General features: G+C 41.3%; 1 protein-coding gene across 2 annotated transcripts in view; it reads left to right on the plus strand.

Moving 5' to 3' along the window:
• Positions 1–22,960, plus strand: part of LOC112230809 (high affinity cAMP-specific and IBMX-insensitive 3',5'-cyclic phosphodiesterase 8B) — a 97,091-nt gene that overhangs the window by 3,741 nt on the left and 70,390 nt on the right. The window contains exon 1 of one of the 2 annotated variants that reach the window (XM_024397135.2): positions 1,054–1,971. The exons of the other annotated variant lie outside the window; for it this stretch is intronic. Within the exon in view, the coding sequence (XP_024252903.1) occupies positions 1,690–1,971 (282 nt within the window). The 5' untranslated portion in view covers positions 1,054–1,689. Of the gene's footprint in view, positions 1–1,053; positions 1,972–22,960 lie in introns of those variants that run through there. 2 annotated transcript variants of the gene reach the window in all.

Below are 22,960 nucleotides of genomic sequence, written 5' to 3' on the forward strand. Positions count from 1 at the left end.
TTTACTGGGTGACTTTCACTTTTACTCGAGTCATTTTCTGTTAAGATATTTGTACTTTTACTCAATAATGACAGTTGGGTACTTTTTCCACCACTTTGCGCATGGATGTTTGCGTGCTATATACACTCTTAAGTAGTACTTTTTTTCATGTTATTCATTTGATGTTGAATACATGTTCTGTGTCCGTCAAGAACATTTCACAGATTTTTATGGGTTGGGACAGTTTTATTGCAGGACAGTTTTATTGCTTTTTTTTGTCATTTGCATAAGTATTAGCCCTAAGCCCTACCTAGACACTAATCTAAAGTTATTTTTTATTTCATTTGTCCTGTAAATGGTTCAGGGTAGGATACTTAGGTAAGCTGGTCCAATATCTGTGTAAAAGGTCAGCTGCTGCCTGGAGAAGTTATTGTGGATTTATCATATGAAAGAAACACACACACACACACAATCTCTCTCACATGCACTCTCTCTCTCTCTCTCTGTGTCTCTCTCTCTCTCTCTCTCTCACCCACATTTTGTTTTATTCAAATGATTTGTCTCTTGTTATTTTCTGTGTATGTGTATGATTACAGTGGCAGGTGAAATGAGACAATAATTGATAGCCTAGAGACACATTTACAGATCAGAAGTGCATGTGTTACTCACTACGTTTTGTCGGACGTCTACTTGACACCTATGGATATTGTTCCAGTCTTCCAATTGCTGACCAGTGCTGACCGGCTGTGATGGTGCGCACTGGAGGGGATGACAGCGCAGCAGCCTATACAATTATTATTTTCCCTTTCGTGCCTTTCCTTTTCGTGCCTTGACTATTTGCACATCGTTACAACACTGTATCTAGCCCGAATGTGACATTTGAAGTGTCTCCTATTCCTTTTGGGCTTTTGCGAGTGTAATATTTACTTTACAATTTTTTTGTTTGTTTCACTTTTGTTTATTACCTATTTCACTTGCTTTTACCAATGTAAACATGTGTTTGCCATGCCAATAAAGCCGTTTAAAATGAATTGAATTGAAGAGTGAGAGAGAGAGAACAGAGAGAGAGAGAAGAGAAAGAGAAGACAGAGCGAGACCTCAGCCAACGAAATGCGATGGCCAGATAGTGAAGACATGAGCGAGTGTGTTCCAGCGATTTCATGCGCGTTTGTCTTCTTCCAATCAAATATGATTTGGATAGGATGAGAAGAGTAGCGTCTTTGTTGACATAATTTAAGGACAGCCTGGTGGTTACAGATGGTTACGTTCGCAGGCTGGGCTATAGCCTATAGGCTAGAGAAAATCATTTCATCAATCGACATTATTGCGAGCCATGATGGAATTACATAACGCCTATATGCTGCAGTCTATAATAACGTACATTATGCTCTTTTCTCACTGAACGACTGAATGTAAAACGCAGCGGCAGCTGGACAGATCACAGAGGAAATCACATTGAGCTCCACATAACGAATCGAGGAGCCGAGCGCATTGCATGAATTAACAGAGCAGAGGGCTCAGCGTCGATACTAGAGAGATGAAGGACCTTTCGTTCTCCCCTTGATGTGTTCAACCGGCCACTGGGGAGAGACAACCAGGAGCAGCCAATGCTCGGAGAGAACAGCGGCCGCAGCGCCAGACATCGGCGAGAGTGATAACTCAGCGCTGTTTACTGTCATTTGAGAGCTGGCACCGGACCCGCGGTGAGGCATGGGCTGCGCTCCCAGCATCCACGTCTCCCAGAGCGGTGTGATCTACTGCCGAGACTCGGACGAGTCCAACTCTCCGCACCAAACCACCACTATCTCGCAGGGCACCGCGGCCACCCTACATGGGCTGTTTATCAAGACGGACGCGGCCGATACCATCTCATCCGTCATCACCTACCAGAGCAGGCACTCCGGAACCAACTCTCAACGAGAGAGAAGAGAGAACCGCGGGGGACACATCTGCATCGAGGCTGAGACCCAGACCAGTCACACCAGTGTCAAGGTAGATAGATTCGCTCTTTCACAATCACAGGGAATGAATCAATCAGTTCACGTAGGCCTGTATTCTGTTCAGCCGAACTCCCGACCTATTCAGAAGGCCAAACATTGTAGTATCGTATCAATTAGCTGCTCCTAATTAAAACCAATTATCCATGAAGCTTATTCCGTCTTGCGTGGGGGTATAGCTAGACTGATATCATTCATGAATAACGTTTTGTGTTCATGGAATGTCTTATTACTGTTTGTTATCTATCTATGTGCAGTGTGGTGTGGTAGAATTAGCAAACGGGTTTTGTTTTGGTGGCATACCCTATAGGTAGCCCGGGCATTCCATAAAACACAGAGATGGAAGTTGTAGTCTGGTAAGATTTGTCAGCTGGTGTCATCACGACAACAACTTTTCATTTCTGAAAGGTTAGGGTGAGTGAGAGAGTGATTGAGTGAGTGAGTGACACCATGGTGAAAGTACGATGCATGATAACGAACATTATAATGAACCCTAAACCCTTTTGGGTAGTGTACGTTTTTTTAAAACACAACATCATTTTAGCATTATGTCATGATGAGCAAATGTTCAACTTAATAAAAAACATGTTTTCAATCTCAAGAAGTTAAATAAGAAAAATGACTATGGTAAGTGCCTATTAACTGCCAATTCAAGTAACAGGGTTGATGATTTCATCCTAAATCAGTCATAAATCCTCTTATGACAGGGTGTGTAGCTGTATGCAACAGAGGGGCAATTGAACCTTTTCCTGCAGTGGGCTAAATCAGGGTCACACAGTGTTTCTTGGTAGTCTTATACAAATCTACTTTCAAACCAAAATATACACCTCACACACATGATTATGGGCTTAAAAAAGAAGACACCTTGTCAGTACCATGTCAGATATAGAGTTGAAATGTATTACATTTTGAGTTTGCATCCCAATATTACACTTTATATACATCACAGAATACATAAATATATATATATATATATTTAAATGGACATATAAACACTCGATTTTTGGCTGTAAAAGAAAAAAAGAAACGAAGAAGAAGAAATAATATATATCAATAACAATCCACATTTGAGGCCACTAGTCATTTGACTGCAGGAAAGGGCTACTGCTAGCTTCACTCAAAAAGACATGTAATTGTTATGGGTAACAGGGTTTTTTACCACAAAACACCAGAAAATTCCTCAAAAAAAAGAGTAGAACCAGCTCACCCGCTTTTTCACTATAATTTGACAATTAGATGTTTGTAATGTTTCCTTTGAAAAAATATTTTAAAAGGATTCACAATATAAAAATGAGAATTAAAATATATAAAAATGAGGGTAAAACGTTTTTTTTACCCCCTTTTCCTCCCAGATTTCGTGGTATCCAATTGTTAGTAGATACTGTCTTGCCTCATCGCTACAACTCCCGTAAGGGCTCGAGAGAGAGAGAGAGAGAGAGAGAGAGAGAGAGAGAGAGAGAGAGAGAGAGAGACGAAGGTCGAGAGCCATGCGTCCTCCGAAACACAACCCAACCAAGCCGCACTGCTTCTTAACACAGCGCGCATCCAACCCGGAAGCCAGCCGCACCAATGTGTCGTAGGAAACACTGTACACCTAGCGACCTTTATCTACTTCCCCAGAGTCAGATGAACTCATGGATACCATTTTAATGTATCTGCGTCCAGTATGACAGATGTAGAGGTAGTGTCGCAAGCCAATGCTAACTAACGTTAGTGCAATGTCCTCCAGTGATTGCGCTAACGCTAGTCGGCAATTGTGCAAACGTTAGATAGCAACTTCCTTCAAACTGCATGCAGAGCCGAAAATGGTCTCCACGAGTTCACCTGACTCTGTGGACGTAGATAAAGGGCCCCATTGCCAAAATCCCGGAATGATCTCTTTAAGGATCCCAGCTTTAACATGAATCACTAATCACATTAAATAATCATCTTCTGAAATAACTTAGTCAAAGCAACAAAATAACTAGGGGCGTTATAATGAAGGTGAACACTTGTAGAAACGTTGGGGTTAAGTAGGTTTAAACCTCCCGAGAAGTCACATAGAGGTTGCACAGAGAGACATACCAAAATGCAGAATTTTGGCACTATAGCAAGTCTTTATTAAAAAATAAAAAATAAACGGATTTATTGAATTCTCCATGTGGTCTATATTAAAAGGCACTTTGTTTCATATTACAGGCTTTTAAAAAACAATATTGGTGTGCAACTTCTACTTAAAATACCCGAAGGATGACAAAAAAAAGGACTAATTTCATCAAACGACCGCTCTATGAACTCATTGCTCAAAACTGTTCAGTGACACTTTGAATCCTCTGAGGCTCAATCATGCGTAATAAAGCAAGCATAGGTTTGACACTGTTTGGTAGGTGTACTTTCTGCTCTCTGAGGGCATAGGCCTGGGTTGCTGTTATGGATTATGTGACAAATGTATCAGGGTACAAACAGCGTTATACCAATAAAACATTATTGACTAATTGATTGATAGACACACTGACGGATTAATTAACTGACCGACTGACTGACATCTCTCATCTGTAATGTCATCCGTAAGACACAGTGTCATGTGGGTCGTATAACAGAGGGGTAACGGACTTCGCAACGGGTGTCACCAAGAGTCTAGTGACAAAGTAACATGTGACGTGACAGTGCTGGATGACATGTGGACATCTGAGAAACGGGTTGTGAACATGAGGAGCATGTCAACACACGCTGTGTGTCTGTGTGTGTTTGTGAGTAAAGCATGAGGGCGGACCGACGCAACGTCCTCACGTTATCGAACTCCTTTCACCACTTCTAATGAGGTCAGTCATGTTGTTGATAAAGCCACCCAAACACTGGTGTGTGTACGTGTGTGCGCGCATTTGTGTGTGCATGCGTGTGTGTCTGTGTAAGAACAGTTGTTGTTTACCCCTGTGGACAGAGCAACAGTGCAGTGTTGTGAAGTGATTAGTCACATGTGAGAGGGCTGATGATGTTGGCCTTTACTCTGTACACTCCAGGGCTTCTCACACAGCCTGTCCAGTAGGGAACCTCCACTCTGTGGATGCAGGGTTTTGTTACAGCCCAACACTAACTTGATTGAAATAATCAATGGAAGAGTAGTCTATTTTTTTTTAAATAACAGGTGTGATATAGTGCTGTAGCTCCTTGAGTAAACTGTGTGTAACCTAACGTAGCAGGTGTCAAATAAATATATCTATTTCTGGTCCTGAGTAGGAAAAAAAAACTGTTGAGGGAGGTTCTCTTCTGTACTGTTTAAAAAAATAAAAATAACAAATAAAGAAATAAAAATCTAAGACAGAACAAAAGTGTTACAGAAGCATAAAACCACCAAAAGGACATTTTATAGTGGTCTGATTCAATAGGATAGAACATATTTGGGACAAATTTCAGATGAAACACAGCGCCACAAGCCAACTGGATATGTCTCACCACCACCACCCTGCATGCACACAAAGCATAGTACACTACCCAGAGTTCCCTTCGTTAGCCAATATTTCACCCACATCACTCTGCTGGTCTCCAAACATTTTCAAATGTGTCTTGTTTACACTTAATGTTACATTTTCCATTCTTAGGCAAGACGACATTCCCCTAAGCCATTGGGCAATACCAGGCCTGTTCACACTTTTCCAGGCAAGATCTATCAAGCGTTTGGCTTGCAACAAGCACAAGTGTTTGTACTTGGTTCTTTAGATGAGGATTGATTGGGTAGAACCCCAGGATAAACACTTTGGGATGGCGAGGCAATTTTACTGATACTATTTGGGATGTCATATGTGATACCACCTTCCAAAAATCTTGAATTTTCTCACAGTCCCACAGACAATGAACCAGAGTTCCTTTAGAGTGATTGCACTTGTAGCATATATGTGGAATTGTACTATTTAACGTATTTAACTTAGCACGGGTTACATATGTTCGTATCAACCAGTTGATTTGCAATAGTTTTAGCCGAGTATTCAGTCTGTGTCTGAGCCTTAATACATATACTACTCACATTCGTCCAAGACTATGTCCTCCCAAATATCTTCCTTCCAAGAGTTCAGTTTGTGCGCAGAGGAATCGGTTGAGCCAGACTCATATTGTATAGAGCTGAAATTCTACCCCTACCATTACAATGGGTTGAGATCGTATTTTCTATAGTGGACGGAAGGGGTTCTGTTAGATTTTGGTTTCGGCAGCCGTGAGGAAGCTCCTTAGCTGTAAATTAAAAAAAAATGTTTTCTAGGAATGTCATATTTTGCTATGAGTTCTTCAAACGACATAAAAATACCTTCTTTATACAGATCTCAAACTTTCCTTGAACACTTGCTGGCCCATAGTTGGAAACCCGGATCAGCTCTCCCAGGAGTGAAACTGTGGTTTCCACAGATAGAACTAAAACATGAAAAAGAATGCGTTTCACCAAGGAAATTCTACATCTCATACCAAACGTCGATCGTATTAAATACAAAGGGATGATTTGCTGTGTTTGTCTTGATATCAGCTGAGTAAATGTAGAGGTTAAGGGGTGATTTGGGTACAACTGAAGACATCTCAATCTCCATCCACGAAGGGAGAGACTTGGAGGTAAAATAGTACATAGCAGTGCGAAGCTGAGCTGCCCAGTCGTACCACTGGATATTAGGCAAATGGAGCCCCCCCCCTTCTGTCATACGTTAGGTACAATAAGGACAAGCGAACTCCTCCTCCTTTAGCATCATAATTGAGGATTTTGCGTTATTTATGTTGTATCCTGAGAACGCCACAAACTCTTTGATTAGGTCCAGAAGTTCGGGTATGGAATTGCACAAGTCTGTAAGAAACAAATGTACATTGTCTGCATAAAGAGCAATTCGATGTTCCAGCTGATCTATTCTGATACCTGAACTATTGGGGTGGGACCTAACAGCTATGGCTAGAGGCTCAATGGCTAGGATAAACAGGAGAGGAGAATGAGGGTAGCCCTGCCTAGAACCCCTGCAGATGTCAAAAGGTTTAGATTTCTGAATTAGTAGTAAGGATCGCTGCAGTGGGATTTGTATATAGTATCTTCATCTATTTACAAAAGCTCTCACCACAACCACCACAAAACACTTCAAAAAGGTAGGGCCACTCAACCCTGTCGAAGGCTTTCTCTGTCTGACGAGCCAAATCTAGTATGTAGAACATTTATCACTTCAAAAAGGTAGGGCCACTCAACCCTGTCGAAGGCTTTCTCTGTCTGACGAGCCAAATCTAGTATGTAGAACATTTATCACTTCAAAAAGGTAGGGCCACTCAACCCTGTCGAAGGCTTTCTCTGGTCCAGCGACAGGATTGCAGTGTCTGACGAGCCAAATCTAGTATGTAGAACATTTATCACTCTCCTAACATTATGAAATCCTTCACGACCTTGAATAAAGCCATTTTGGTCTCTACCCATCCGGGAGAAAACCCTCCAACCTCCTCACGAGTGCTTTACAAAGAACCTTAGTGTCAGAATTCAAAAGTGAAATAGCACGATAGGAATCACATTTGGTATGCAGCGTTCCCGGGTTTTAGGAGCAGAGTGATCAGAGCTTTTCTTAAAGAAAGGGGCAGGAGACCATTTTTGTAAGATTCCAAAAAACATCTCCAGGAGGGGAGTGCAGTTTGTTATTACATCTCTTGTAGATGTCAATGGGCAGCCCACCTGGGCCAGATGCTCTCCCCGCCTTCATACTGTCAATTGCATTGGAAATGTCCTACACAGTCAGCTCAGCATTAAGAATGTCCTGAGATTCATCTGAAACATTGGGAAACTCCAATCTGTCTAAAAAAAACTAGCCTGGGTATCAGTTTCAGGAGGATATTCTGATGCATATCATTTTTCATAAAACGATTTCAAGGTATTGTTCATCTCCCGAGGGTCTACCATCACAGCTCCCCCTGCATCCTGAATTGATTGCTCTCTCTGCTTGCTGCTGTTTGATTCGCCAGGGCAACAGCTTCCCAGCTTTTTCTCCCTTGTCATAATATGATTGGTTTAGTCTCAATAAGCTTGCTGCAGCTCTACCCGCAGGAATTCTGTTATATCAAGCCCTGAGGAAGAGCAACTCCTTGTGGAATTAGTGAGGAAAATTTCTCTCTCCAGAGTTTTAATTTTGGTTTAGAGTAATTTCATTTTTTGTTGAGTATTTGTTGACTTGGAGCTGATGAAATTTATAATTTGACCCCTTATGAAAGCTTTACTGGCTTCCCATCTAGTACAAGCTGAAGTCTGTGTTGTATTAATTGAAAAGTATAGGTCAATTTGCTGTCCAATGTATTCTGTAAAACTTGTATCTTGCAGCCATTTAGGTTGGAAGTGCCATTTAGGTAGAACACCAACTAAATTAGAATCTGAATATATAAGAGATGCTGGAGAGTGGTTAGAGATGACAATGCTATCATAGAAGCAATCTTCAATTTTAGAGCGTAATGCTGCAGAGATTTTTTTTAAATAGTCGATTTGGGAATAGGTCTGGTGAGTGCTAGAGTAACAGGAGTATTCCACATCTCTGGTTTCATTTCTCTCCAAATCTCTATTAAGTTTAAATCCTTCATAAAGGATCAATTCTGTCTCCATCTCCAAAGCCTCGGGAAGCCACCGCTCTAGGAATGAGCAAGCATCGCTCCCCTCAGCGCCTTCGGGGGCCCTCCAAATCAACTAGTTTAGAGGTAAGCGATTCAACCTTTTCCTCAAGAGCGGTGATCGTTGCCTGCAGGGGTATAATGTTGTCTTCGGTTCCAGAGATGCGTACCTCAGCATGAGCGGTTTGCCCAGCACATTATTTGACTGCCGTTAACGTTGTCTTCGGCTCCAGAGATGCGTACCTCAGCCTGAGAGATTTGCCCAGCACATTCTTTGACTGCCTTTTTAATGTTGTCCACTGCAGACAGTACATTTTCAAATTTGTAGAGAATTCTGTATTCATATCTTTGATGGCCTTGAGGATATCTTTGGAGCTAATGGCACTGCACTTGTTTATCACCTCAGTCCTGCTTCCACCACTAGCACATGAAGCTAGCACGGCGCCTTTGTCCTCAGAATCAAAACTTTCACTCGTTAAGTCTGGCTTTTTGGTGTGACTTTTCTTTGTCGGCATTGTGGGTTTCGGAAGCTAATAAACTATTACTGCCTTTCCTGGCACATTAAACTTAAGGGTGAACTTATTTCAGGATTTCTTTCAAATTTGTAGCGGAACTCAAAAATAGATGTGACTGATCAGTTCTGCTCCACACCAGAAGCCCTCTTCTGCACTGTTGAACCAATCAAGTAAATGTGGAGGAGGAGTTAAACTGAAGTGTTGCTTTGTTAAAACTTCTTAGGGCTAGGCCCCAAAGTAAACTGTGCCCAAAGTAAACTGCCTGTAGCTCAGGCCCCGAAAACACTTTGAAGTTTGTAGAAATGTTAAAATAATGTAGGAGAGGCCTCCCGGGTGGCGCAGTGGTCTAGGGCACTGCATCGCAGTGCTAGCTGTGCCACCAGAGACTCTGGATTCGCGCCCAGGCTCTGTTGCAGCCGGCCGCGACCGGGAGGTCCGTGGGGAGACGCACAATTGGCCTAGCGTCGTCCGGGTTAGGGAGGGTTTAGCCGGTAGGGATATCCTTGTCTCATCACGCACTAGCGACTCCTGTGGCGGGCCGGGCACAGTGCACGCTAACCAGGTCGCCAGGTGCACTGTGTTTCCTCCGACACATTGGTGCGGCTGGCTTCCGGGTTGGATGCGCGCTGTGTTAAGAAGCAGTGCAGCTCGGTTGGGTTGTGTTTCGGAGGACGCATGGCTTTCGACCTTCGTCTCTCCCGAGCCTGTACGGGAGTTGTAGCGAAAAGACAAGTAACTACTAACAATTGGATACCACGAAATTGGGGAGAAAAGGGGGTAAAATGTTAAAATATATTTAAAATATATATATAATGTAGAATATAAAACACAATAATTGAAAATATTGAAAATTAGCTCCCTGGATGCAATTCCTATGGCTTCCACAGGGTGTCAGCAGTCTATGTTCAAGGTTTCAGGCTTGCAACTTAAAAAACGAATAAGAAATATCAGTTATAGCAGGACAGTCTTGTAAATTTGTGTTTGCTCAAGACATGAAGACAATGCACCTGCTACAATTGGTTTCCTATTGAACATACTTCTTTCTGTAGGAAATATTATAGTTTAATTACATTTTAAGGAGTATTTCTGCGGAGTATATTTTGACTTGTTGAAACAAAGTTTAGGTGTATTTTTTTTTATTTCTTTCTCTGCATGTTGAATGAGTGGATTACTCAAATCGATAGTGCCAACTAAACAGACTTTTTGGGATATAAAGAAGGATTTTATCTAACAAAACGAAACTACATGTTATAGCTGGGACCTTTTGAATTAAAAATAAATAACTAAATACATTTTATTTAACCTTTATTTAACCAGGTAAGCTAGTTGAGAACGAGTTCTCATTTTCAACTGCGACCTGGCCAAGATAAAGCATAGCAGTTCGACACATACTGTACAACAACACAGAGTTACACATGGAATGAACAAAACATACAGTCAATAATACAGTAGAAAAAAAGAAAACAAAGTCTATATACAGTGAGTACAAATTAGGTCAAATAAGGGAGTTAAGGCAATAAATAGGCTATGGTGGCAAAGTAATTACAATATGGCAATTAAACACTGGAATGGTAGATGTGCAAAAGATGGATGTGCAAGTAGAGATACTGTGGTGCAAAAGGAGCAAAATAAATAAATATAGTATGGGGATGAGGTAGATGGGCTGTATACAGATGGGCTATGAACTGGTGCAGTGTTCTGTGAGCTGCTCTGACAGCTGGTTCTTAAAGCTAGTGAGGGAGATGGGAATCTCCAGCTTCAGTGATTTTTGCAGTTCGTTCCCGTCAGTGGTAGCAGGGAACTGGAAGGAAAGGCGACCAAAATTACAAATCAGAGGAAGATTTTCAAAAAGTAAGTGAATATTTAATTGTTATTTGTGAATGTATGAAACCTGTGGAAAAATATTTAGATGTGGGGTGCCTTCATCAAACAATCGCATGGCATGTTTTCACTGTAATAGATACTGTAAATTGGAAAGTGCAGTTAGATTAACAAGAATTTAAGCTTTCAGCCGATATAATACACTTATATGTACATAAATGTTTTATATTGTCACGTTCGTTGAATGGAGGAGACCAAAGCGCAGCGTGAGATGAACACATCTTATTTTAATGATGACAAAGAAACACTTATACAAACTACAAAGAAGCTAAATATAGTGCTGACACAGGCAACTAACACATAGACATAGATAATCACCCATGAAATACTCAAGGAATATGGCTGCCTAAATATGGTTCCCAATCAGAGACAACAATAAACAGCTGCCTCTAATTGAGAACCAATCTAGGCAACCATAGACATACAAAACCCCTAGACTGGTGACAACCCCATAAACATACAAAACCCCTAGACTGGAGACAACCCCATAAACATACAAAAACCCTAGACAGGGAAACCACCCCATAAACCTACAAAACCCCTAGACAGTACAAAAACACATACATCACCCATGTCACACCCTGACCTAACCAAAACAATAAAGAAAACAAAGAATACTAAGGTCAGGGCGTGAGAAATATCAATAATATTTATGATTATTTATTTGAATTGCGGGCCCTCCAGCTACACCGGAAGTTGTCCCGCTAGCGGGACTCTTATCCCTAAGAAAATCTGAAGTCGCATCATAGACTCTCTTTCCATTTCCCCTGAAATCCGGATGCATCCGGTTGTTTCCGACCCCGCATGGTGTGCACTTTGTGTAACACATTTTAGTTTTGTTTTCTTAATATCTGTGTAAGTAATGGGTCTTGCAGGTCCATGGTCTTCAGGAGTGTTGACTTAATTTCTACCTCATATGTAACCTCTGTCACAAGCCCACAACTCATCTCTCACACAAACCCTCCATACAAGTCAGCTAGCTGCCCATCCCTTTCCTGGCCCTCTCATGACTTTCTATCTCATGAATGATGTCGTTGTTGTTGTTTTTCTAAATTACTTGTCTTTTTTTTTGTTGCTTTAAAACACTGAGATTATTGATGTAATGAATAGCACGATTAAAGTTGAATAAATTATTATTTATTATTACTTCAGGAGGCTCTGCAATCGTTGCCTGACAATTCTTACATTTGAGTCGTTTTATCAGACACTCTTATCCAGAGCTTGGGGTTAAGTGCCTTGCTCAAGGGCACATCGTCATATTTTTTGTTCCTCCTAGACGGCTCGGGATTCGAACCAGTGATATTTCAATTAGTGGGATTTACTTTGGTCAGTGGGTACTTACTTTGGTCAGCGCATGCTCAGAGTACGTGCGCTGTATGTTGTGAATGTTGACCTGTTTAAGGATCTTACTCACATTGGCTACGGAGAGCGTAATCACACAGTCGTCTGCTCGTCTGGTAGGCTCCTGTCACTGGGCAGCTCGTGGCTGTGCTCCCCGTTGTAGTCTGTAATAGTTTGCAAGCCCTGCCACATCTGATGAGCGTCGGAGCCGGTGGAGTACGATTCAATCTTAGTCCTGTGTTGATGCTTTGCCTGTTTGATGGTTTGAAGACATCACTACATTTATATTTTTTTCTGAATAAACATAAAATAGCATTAAAAGTCACAAGGATTGACTTTCAAAAGTACATTTTCATAAAAGAAAATAAATAAAAACAGATAAAAAGCCAGGGGTTAAATATATGGGTCTTATTGATGAAATAAAAACTGTAAATACTTAACTCACTCCAAAATAACTTCACAGAGTCACACTCGTAAAAAATGTGTATAATAGTTTCTCCTTTTTTATCACAGAAAATGCATATGTCCTCGAAATCCATGAATTTTGACAACAAGTTATTGCAAGGGTACATTTTGTGCAAGATTTTAAAGCTTCTGGTTGGGCTATGTACGTACGGTCACTGTGGGTACGACACCATCGATGCACTTCTTGATGAAGCCAGTGAATGATGTGGTGTACTCCTCAATGCCATCGAAAGAATCCTGGAACATATTCCAGTCTGTGCTAGAAAAACAGTCCTGTAGCTTAGCATCTGCATCATCTGACCACTTCCTTATTGAGCGAGTAACTAGTACTTCCTGCTTTAGTTTTTGCTCGTAAGCAGGAATCAGGAGGATAGAGTCAGATTTGCCAAATGGAGGGCGAGGGAGAGCTTTGTACGTGTCTCTGTGTGTGGAGTAAAGGTGGTCCAGAGTTTTTTCCCCTCTGGTTGCCCATTTAACATGCTAGTAGAAATGAGGTAAAAGAGATTTAAGTTTCCCTGCATTAAAGTCCCCGGCCTCTGGATGAGCATTTTCTACTTTGCGTAACATGTGTTTATACTTCAATATGTTTATACTTCTGTGTACATAATTAAACAAAATCAATCATTTTAAGTATTGTAAAGGAGACATTGCGCCTGTCATTATTACTTGAGTTGGTATAGCCTAGAATTATACATTAGGCTACAGACGGTAGGCTATGCAAGCCATTCAAAGGTAGTGTTCGTCCCTCTATAGGGCATAAGAATGAATGCCCGACACACCCAAGGTATCTCCTGAGAGTTACTTTTAATGCGAGTAACAATGTAACATTAAGAGTTACCTTTAAGCGTAATGTTCCCCAACACTGTTGATGAGTGTGTTGTGTCATGCAGACCATGTAGAATCTTATCTATAACTTCACCATGTTAGATCACACTGCATGGTAAGAAGACATTGTATAATTAAAATACCATGACTACGGATAATCCTGAATTAATCAGGAATAATGATGAGTGAGAAAGTTACAGAGGGTCAAAGATCATACCTCCCCTGTTATTGGTAATGGTGAGAGGTTAGCATGTCTTGGGATTATTTGACCTGTAGCTTTGTCACTCATTATTATTCACAAATCATTCAGGATGATCCGTAATCATGGTAGAATCCACATTAATGTAGAAGTGTTTAGAAACATATTATATTCTTATTTACAATAAAAGGGACTCAAAAATGACATAATACATTTTTTCCCATTCATTTCTATTGGGCCCAAAATGATTTGAAACACACCAAAACAAACAGCAAATGCATCCAACAAGTTTGTAGTCACAAGCTTGATGTAGTCATTGTGTGATAGGAATATGGGACCAAAAACTAAACCTTTGGGGACTTTTTTTATTAGACTCTTTAGTTGTGTCAATCATTTTGACCCCTGCCTTTAAAAAACTGTAAGTGAATGTTATTGTGAATGCAGTGGGAGATGTGTACCTGTCGTTATGATGCAGTAATGTGACCTTGATGGGTGCTTATGGCTTCATATTTCCTGTCATGAACACACACACACACACACACACACACACACACACACACACAGGTAGATGGTGCTCTGTGTTCTCTGTTACAGTATAACACAGCCTGTTCTATATTCAGGACGGACGGACGGACAGACAGACAGACAGACAGGGAGGCAGGGAGGCAGGCAGGGAGGCAGGCAGGGAGGCAGGCAGGCAGGGAGGCAGGCAGGCAGGTGTCAGCTACCAGGTGCTCTGATGAAAGGCTAGAAGAGATTTTAGAGTGGAGAGGATGCATCTGTTTTGTGTGTGTGTGAGAGTCCTAATGTATCTGAGAGCTTCAGGGAACCATAGTGTTTTGTTTTGTATCTGGGCCAGCGCTACAACACACACACAGCACTGTGGACGCATATAGGCCAGAATAAATGGCACTACATGAAAAGAGAGAGAAACGGAGAGAGGGAAAGAGAGAGAGAGAAAAACAGAGAGAGAGAGAATTATGCTCAAACCTGTCTCTGCTTGATAGTGCTGAGCTATTAGTGTTTTTTTTTAGGTTGGTTCGGTTTCAGTTAGATTATTACAAAATAATAAAGTTTTTTCGATTTCGGTTTTGATCTTTTTTTACGTTAAATGCGCCATGAATTAATGACACTACAAGGATTTTAGAGCTTTTTAATGGACATTTCAAAACTGAAAATTGTGAACATTCAATTGCCAAAACATTGAAAATATTCCATTGTCTCCGTCAGGTCCACATTGGGTAGACATCAATTGAAAAATAGGAAATGACTATGAAATAATAAAATATTTAAGTTGTGTATATTACTTTGTTTTATTTGATGACTTTATTCTTTTTAATTCCTTAAAGTCATCATCTCATCTCTGCTCAGGTAGAAGCAGTCAGCCAGCCAGACCATCTAATGTTATCTATGTGCTCCCCATACTGTACTGTCTTTAGTCATCCTTTTTAGCTAGCCTGCCTAAGTATGCTGCAGAGCTGTCAACAACATCATTCTACTAGTTCTTCAAAGGGCTCCCAAGTGGCGCAGCGGTCTAAGGCACTGCATCTCAATGCTAGAGGTGTCACCACAGACCCTGGTTTGATTCCAGGCTGTATCACACCTGGCTGTGATTGGAAGTCCCATAGGGCGGCGCACAATTGGCCTAGTGTTTTGTCCGGGTTAGGATTTGACTGGGGTAGGCCGTCATTGTAAATAAGAAATTGTTCTTAAGGATCGGACCCTTTTTAAAAATGTTTTGCCTAAAATAACATACCCAAATCTAACTCCCTGTAGCTCAGGCCCTGAAGCAAGGATATGCACATTCTTGGTCCAATTGAAAGGAAACACTTTGAAGTTTGTGGAAATGTGAAAGGAATGTAGGAGAATATAACACATTAGATCTGGTAAAGGATAATACAAAGAAAAAACAACCGTTTTTTGTTTGTTTTGTACTATCATCTTTGAAATGCAAGAGAAAGGCCATAATGTATTATTCCAGCCCATGTGCAATTTTGATTTTGGCCACTAGATGGCAGCAGTGTATCTGGAAAGTTTCAGACTGATCCAATGAACCATTGCGTTTCTGTTCAAAATGTTGTATCAAGACTACCCAAATGTGCCTAATTTGTTTAATAATAACTGTTCATGTTCAAAGCTGTGCACACTTCTCAAACAATATCAGATATGTATATGTCCTAGGAAATGTTCTTGTTACTTACAACCTCATGCTAATCGCATTAGACTACGTTAGCTCAACCGTCCCGCAGGTGACCCACCAATCCTGAAGAAGTTTTAACTGGCTTTCCTGTTACATAAAAATAAATAAAGTAGATAAGGCATACTTTCAAAAACTGTCTGTCCCTCTCGTCATTGTGTTTTGTACATTCCTCTCTCTTGCGGTCTATGCGGTCTGTTTGTATCTAACCTAACGTAGCAGGTGTAAAAGTGTATCCATCCAGAGATCAGTATATAATAACAAGATGCTTCCGCTTTTACAATGGGAGTCATTTTCCCAAAGGCGGGAAGGCAGGCGACAAGCTTACGTCCAAAATAGAAACTCATTGGGCTTAATTTGTACAGATTTTGGCGAGAGTAATACCTCTTGCTTCACCTCTTCCTCTCTCATCCGTCTCTGCCCGAGCCAGAAAAAACAGGCACGTTTCTGCACATAACTGGGTTGAATATTTGATTAAACTCCCTTCAGTCCAGCCTCCCACATAGTTCTTGAGTTGATTTCACACACCAAAAAATCTAAATGGAACTCAAATAATTGAACCAACATCAGTCAATTAGTTGTTTAATAAAAAAAAAAGTAAAATAATTTTGGTTAATCGCTCAGCACTACCTCTAAAGGTTCTAGAGTCCAGTCACTCTATGACAGTGGTTAGATGAGAGACTGCTGTGGTTTTGTCCACACACCCTCTAGTCTATACCCTTCAATACACTCTCTATACTCTCTATACACCCTTCTATACACTCTATACCCTCTCTATACACCCTTCTATACACTCTCTATACACTCTCTATCACACTATACACTCTCTACACTCTCTATTCACCCTTCAATACACTCTCTATACACCCTTCTATACACCCTTCAATACACTCTCTATACACCCTTCAATACACTCTCTATACACCCTTCTATACACTCTATACACTCTCTATAGACTCTTCTATACACTCTCTAAACACTTTCTATACACCATTTTATACACCCTATACTCTCTATACACCATATACACTCTATACCCTCTCTATACACTCTCTAACCACTTTCTATACACCATTCTATACTCTCTATACCCTCTATACACTCTCTAAACATGTTATATACACCATTCTATGCACTCTATAAACACTTTTATTCTATAAACACACATTTTATACACTAAACACGTTATATACACCATATGCACTCTCTCTATACACCCTTCTATACACACTCTATGCACCCTTATATACATATACACTTCTATACACTCTATACACCATTATATGCACTCTATACACCCTCTCTATACACTCTCTATACACCACTTTACACACTTTATATACACACTATACACCCTTCTATACACCATTCTATACTCTCTATACCCTCTATACACTCTCTAAACATGTTATATACACCATTCTATGCACTCTATACTCTCTATACACCCTTTTATACACTCTCTATAAACTCTACACACCCTTCAATACACTCTATACACCCTTCTATACACTCTCTAAACACGTTATATACACCATTCTATGCACTCTATACACTCTATACTCTCTATACACCCTTCTATACACTCTCTATACACTCTATGCACCCTTATATACACTCTATACACCCTTCTATACACTCTATACACCATTATATGCACTCTATACACCCTTCTATACACTCTCTGTACACTCTATACTCTCTATACACTCTATACCCCCTTCTATACACTCTCTGTACACTCTATACACTCTATACTCTCTATACACCCTTCTATACACTTTATATACACTCTATACACTCTATACACCCTTCTATACACCATTCTATACACTCTCTATACACTCTCTATACACTCTATACACTCTGTACACTCTATACTCTCTATACACCCTTCTATACACTCTCTATACACTCTATACTCTCTATACACCCTTCTATACACTCTCTATACACTCTATACACTCTCTATACTCTCTATACACTCTATACTCTCTATACACTCTATACACCCTTCTATACACTCTCTATATACTCTCTATACACCCTTCTATACACTCTCTATACACTCTATACACTCTCTATACATTCTTCTATTCCCCTCTCTGTCCTCCTACACAGACATGGTTCAGGAACCATAGGAGACACAGGGACAGGGCACAAGAGACCTGATGAGCTCATTGTTGGCACTAATCGCCATACATTGTTGGCCATACATCAGATCCTAACTGATGTCCCCACAAACAAACACAAACAGTCCCTTATCCATTGAATATGACTGCATAGCTGGCCTCATTCAACTCTGTAAGGGAGGCCAAGAGGGACAATTAACACAATACTGAGTCAATGAGCCGTGATGAGCTGTGATAAACAGATAATGACAGGTGTCCAGAGAGGCACAGAGACAGATATGGGTCAACGTGAAATACTGCATATGTGGAGACTTGGGTATTGGTCTGAGATGTCATTGCCACCGGCGTGGGTCGTTCAACGAAATTAGTGGCTTTTGCTTCCCTTTGGTATTTTAAGGATAAATTGTACACCAATATTGAATTTTAAGAGCCTGTTATATTAAATGAAGTGCCCTTTAATATAGGTCACATGGAGAAGTCAATAAATCTGATTTTCATTATGAATAAAGACTTGCTAAAGTGGCAAAATGCAGCCTCGGTGACTTCTAGAAAGATTTTAAACCACTTAACTCCAGCATTTCTCCACGTGTTCACCATCATTGTAAAGCCCTGGTTATTTTGTTGTTTTGACAAAGTAATTTCTGCAGATGGTTATTTATTCATTCACGTCTGTCCCTCATGTTTAATGTCAACCCTGTTACGGCCAACCCTGTTACGGTCAACCCTGTTACGGTCAACTCTGTTACGGTCAAGCCTGTTACGGTCAACCCTGTTACGGTCAACCCTGTTACGGTCAACCCTGTTACGGTCAACCCTGTTACGGTCAACCCTGTTGTAGTCAACCCTGTTGTAGTCAATCCTGTTACGGTCAACCCTGTTACGGTCAACCCTGTTGTAGTCAACCCTGTTGTAGTCAATCCTGTTACGGTCAACCCTGTTACGGTCAACCCTGTTACGGTCAACCCTGTTGTGGTCAACTCTGTTACGGTCAACCCTGTTACGGTCAACCCTGTTACGGTCAACCCTGTTACGGTCAACCCTGTTAAGGTCAACCCTGTTGTAGTCAACCCTGTTACGGTCAACCCTGTTACGTGAACTGAATTTTCATTTTAATATGATGAAACTATTCCTTTTAAAATATTTATAAAAATAAAAAACATTGAACATCAAATAGTCAAATCATAGTGTAAAACCAGGTGAGCTGGTTCTTTTCGGCCATTTTCAAGCACGTCAACCCTCTTACCCATAGACAGACAGGCTAGAATAACACGTCAACCCTCTTACCCATAGACAGACAGGCTAGAATAACACATCAACCCTCTTACCCATAGACAGACAGGCTAGAATAACACATCAACCCTCTTACCCATAGACAGACAGGCTAGAATAACACATCGACCCTCTTACCTTTAGACAGACAGGCTAGAATAACACATCAACCCTCTTACCCATAGACAGACAGGCTAGAATAACACATCAACCCTCTTACCCATAGACAGACAGGCTAGAATAACACATCAACCCTCTTACCCATAGACAGACAGGCTAGAATAACACATCAACCCTCTTGCCCATAGACAGACAGGCTAGAATAACACATCAACCCTCTTACCCATAGACAGACAGGCTAGAATAACACATCAACCCTCTTACCCATAGACAGACAGGCTAGAATAACACATCAACCCTCTTACCCATAGACAGACAGGCTAGAATAACACATCAACCCTTTTACCCATAGACAGACAGGCTAGAATAACACATCAACCCTCTTACCCATAGACAGACAGGCTAGAATAACACATCAACCCTCTTACCTTACCCATAGACAGACTAGAATAACACATCAACCCTCTTACCCATAGACAGACAGGCTAGAATAACACATCAACCCTCTTACCCATAGACAGACAGGCTAGAATAACACATCAACCCTCTTACCCATAGACAGACAGGCTAGAATAACACATCAACCCTCTTACCCATAGACAGACAGGCTAGAATAACACATCAACCCTCTTACCCATAGACAGACAGGCTAGAATAACACATCAACCCTCTTACCCATAGACAGACAGGCTAGAATAACACGAATCAACCCTCTTACCCATAGACAGACAGGCTAGAATAACACATCAACCCTCTTACCCATAGACAGACAGGCTAGAATAACACATCCTCTTACCCTCTTACCCCTTTTAGACAGACAGGCTAGAATAACACATCAACCCTCTTACCCATAGACAGACAGGCTAGAATAACACATCAACCCTCTTAGACAGACCCAACCCTAGACAGACAGGCTAGAATAACACATCAACCCTCTTACCCATAGACAGACAGGCTAGAATAACACATCAACCCTCTTACCCATAGACAGACAGGCTAGAATAACACATCAACCCTCTTACCCATAGACAGACAGGCTAGAATAACACATCAACCCTCTTACCCATAGACAGACAGGCTAGAATAACACATCAACCCTCTTACCCATAGACAGACAGGCTAGAATAACACATCAACCCTCTTACCAACCCTCTTACCATCATAGACAGACAGGCTAGAATAACACATCAACCCTCTTACCCATAGACAGACAGGCTAGAATAACACATCAACCCTCTTACCCATAGACAGACAGGCTAGAATAACACATCGACCCTCTTACCCATAGACAGACAGGCTAGAATAACACATCAACCCTCTTACCCATAGACAGACAGGCTAGAATAACACATCAACCAACCCTCTTACCCATAGACAGACAGGCTAGAATAACACATCACCCTCTTACCCTAGACAGACAGGCTAGAATTACCCCTATAGACAGACAGGCTAGAATAACACATCAACCCTCTTACCCATAGACAGACAGGCTAGAATAACACATCGACCCTCTTACCCATAGACAGACAGGCTAGAATAACACGTCAACCCTCTTACCCATAGACAGACAGGCTAGAATAACACGTCAACCCTCTTACCCATAGACAGACAGGCTAGAATAACACATCAACCCTCTTACCCATAGACAGACAGGCTAGAATAACACATCAACCCTCTTACCCATAGACAGACAGGCTAGAATAACACATCAACCCTCTTACCCATAGACAGACAGGCTAGAATAACACATCAACCCTCTTACCCATAGACAGACAGGCTAGAATAACACATCAACCCTCTTACCCATAGACAGACAGGCTAGAATAACACATCAACCCTCTTACCCATAGACAGACAGGCTAGAATAACACGTCAACCCTCTTACCCATAGACAGACAGGCTAGAATAACACGTCAACCCTCTTACCCATAGACAGACAGGCTAGAATAACACATCAACCCTCTTACCCATAGACAGACAGGCTAGAATAACACATCGACCCTCTTACCTTTAGACAGACAGGCTAGAATAACACATCAACCCTCTTACCCATAGACAGACAGGCTAGAATAACACATCAACCTTCTTACCCATAGACAGACAGGCTAGAATAACACATCAACCTTCTTACCCATAGACAGACAGGCTAGAATAACACATCAACCCTCTTACCCATAGACAGACAGGCTAGAATAACACATCAACCCTCTTACCCATAGACAGACAGGCTAGAATAACACATCAACCCTCTTACCCATAGACAGACAGGCTAGAATAACACATCAACCCTCTTACCCATAGACAGAGGCTAGAATAACACACAACCCTCTTACCCATAGACAGACAGGCTAGAATAACACATCAACCCTCTTACCCATAGACAGACAGGCTAGAATAACACATCAACCCTCTTACCATAGACAGACAGGCTAGAATAACACATCAACCCTCTTACCCATAGACAGACAGGCTAGAATAACACATCAACCCTCTTACCCATAGACAGACAGGCTAGAATAACACATCAACCCTCTTACCCATAGACAGACAGGCTAGAATAACACATCAACCCTCTTACCCATAGACAGACAGGCTAGAATAACACATCAACCCTCTTACCCATAGACAGACAGGCTAGAATAACACATCAACCCTCTTACCCATAGACAGACAGGCTAGAATAACACATCAACCCTCTTACCCATAGACAGACAGGCTAGAATAACACATCAACCCTCTTACCCATAGACAGACAGGCTAGAATAACACATCAACCCTCTTACCCATAGACAGACAGGCTAGAATAACACATCAACCCTCTTACCCATAGACAGACAGGCTAGAATAACACATCAACCCTCTTACCCATAGACAGACAGGCTACATCAATAGACAGACAGGCATCAACCCTCTTACCCATAGACAGACAGGCTAGAATAACACATCAACCCTCTTACCCATAGACAGACAGGCTAGAATAACACATCAACCCTCTTACCCATAGACAGACAGGCTAGAATAACACATCAACCCTCTTACCCATAGACAGACAGGCTAGAATAACACATCAACCCTCTTACCCATAGACAGACAGGCTAGAATAACACATCAACCCTCTTACCCATAGACAGACAGGCTAGAATAACACATCAACCCTCTTACCCATAGACAGACAGGCTAGAATAACACATCAACCCTCTTACCCATAGACAGACAGGCTAGAATAACACATCAACCCTCTTACCCATAGACAGACAGGCTAGAATAACACATCAACCCTCTTACCCATAGACAGACAGGCTAGAATAACACATCAACCCTCTTACCCATAGACAGACAGGCTAGAATAACACATCAACCCTCTTACCCATAGACAGACAGGCTAGAATAACACATCAACCCTAGACAGACAGGCTTACCCATAGACAGACAGGCTAGAATAACACATCAACCCTCTTACCCAT

This window comes from Oncorhynchus tshawytscha, linkage group LG33 (assembly GCF_018296145.1).
Source record: "Oncorhynchus tshawytscha isolate Ot180627B linkage group LG33, Otsh_v2.0, whole genome shotgun sequence".
NCBI lineage: Eukaryota > Metazoa > Chordata > Actinopteri > Salmoniformes > Salmonidae > Oncorhynchus > Oncorhynchus tshawytscha.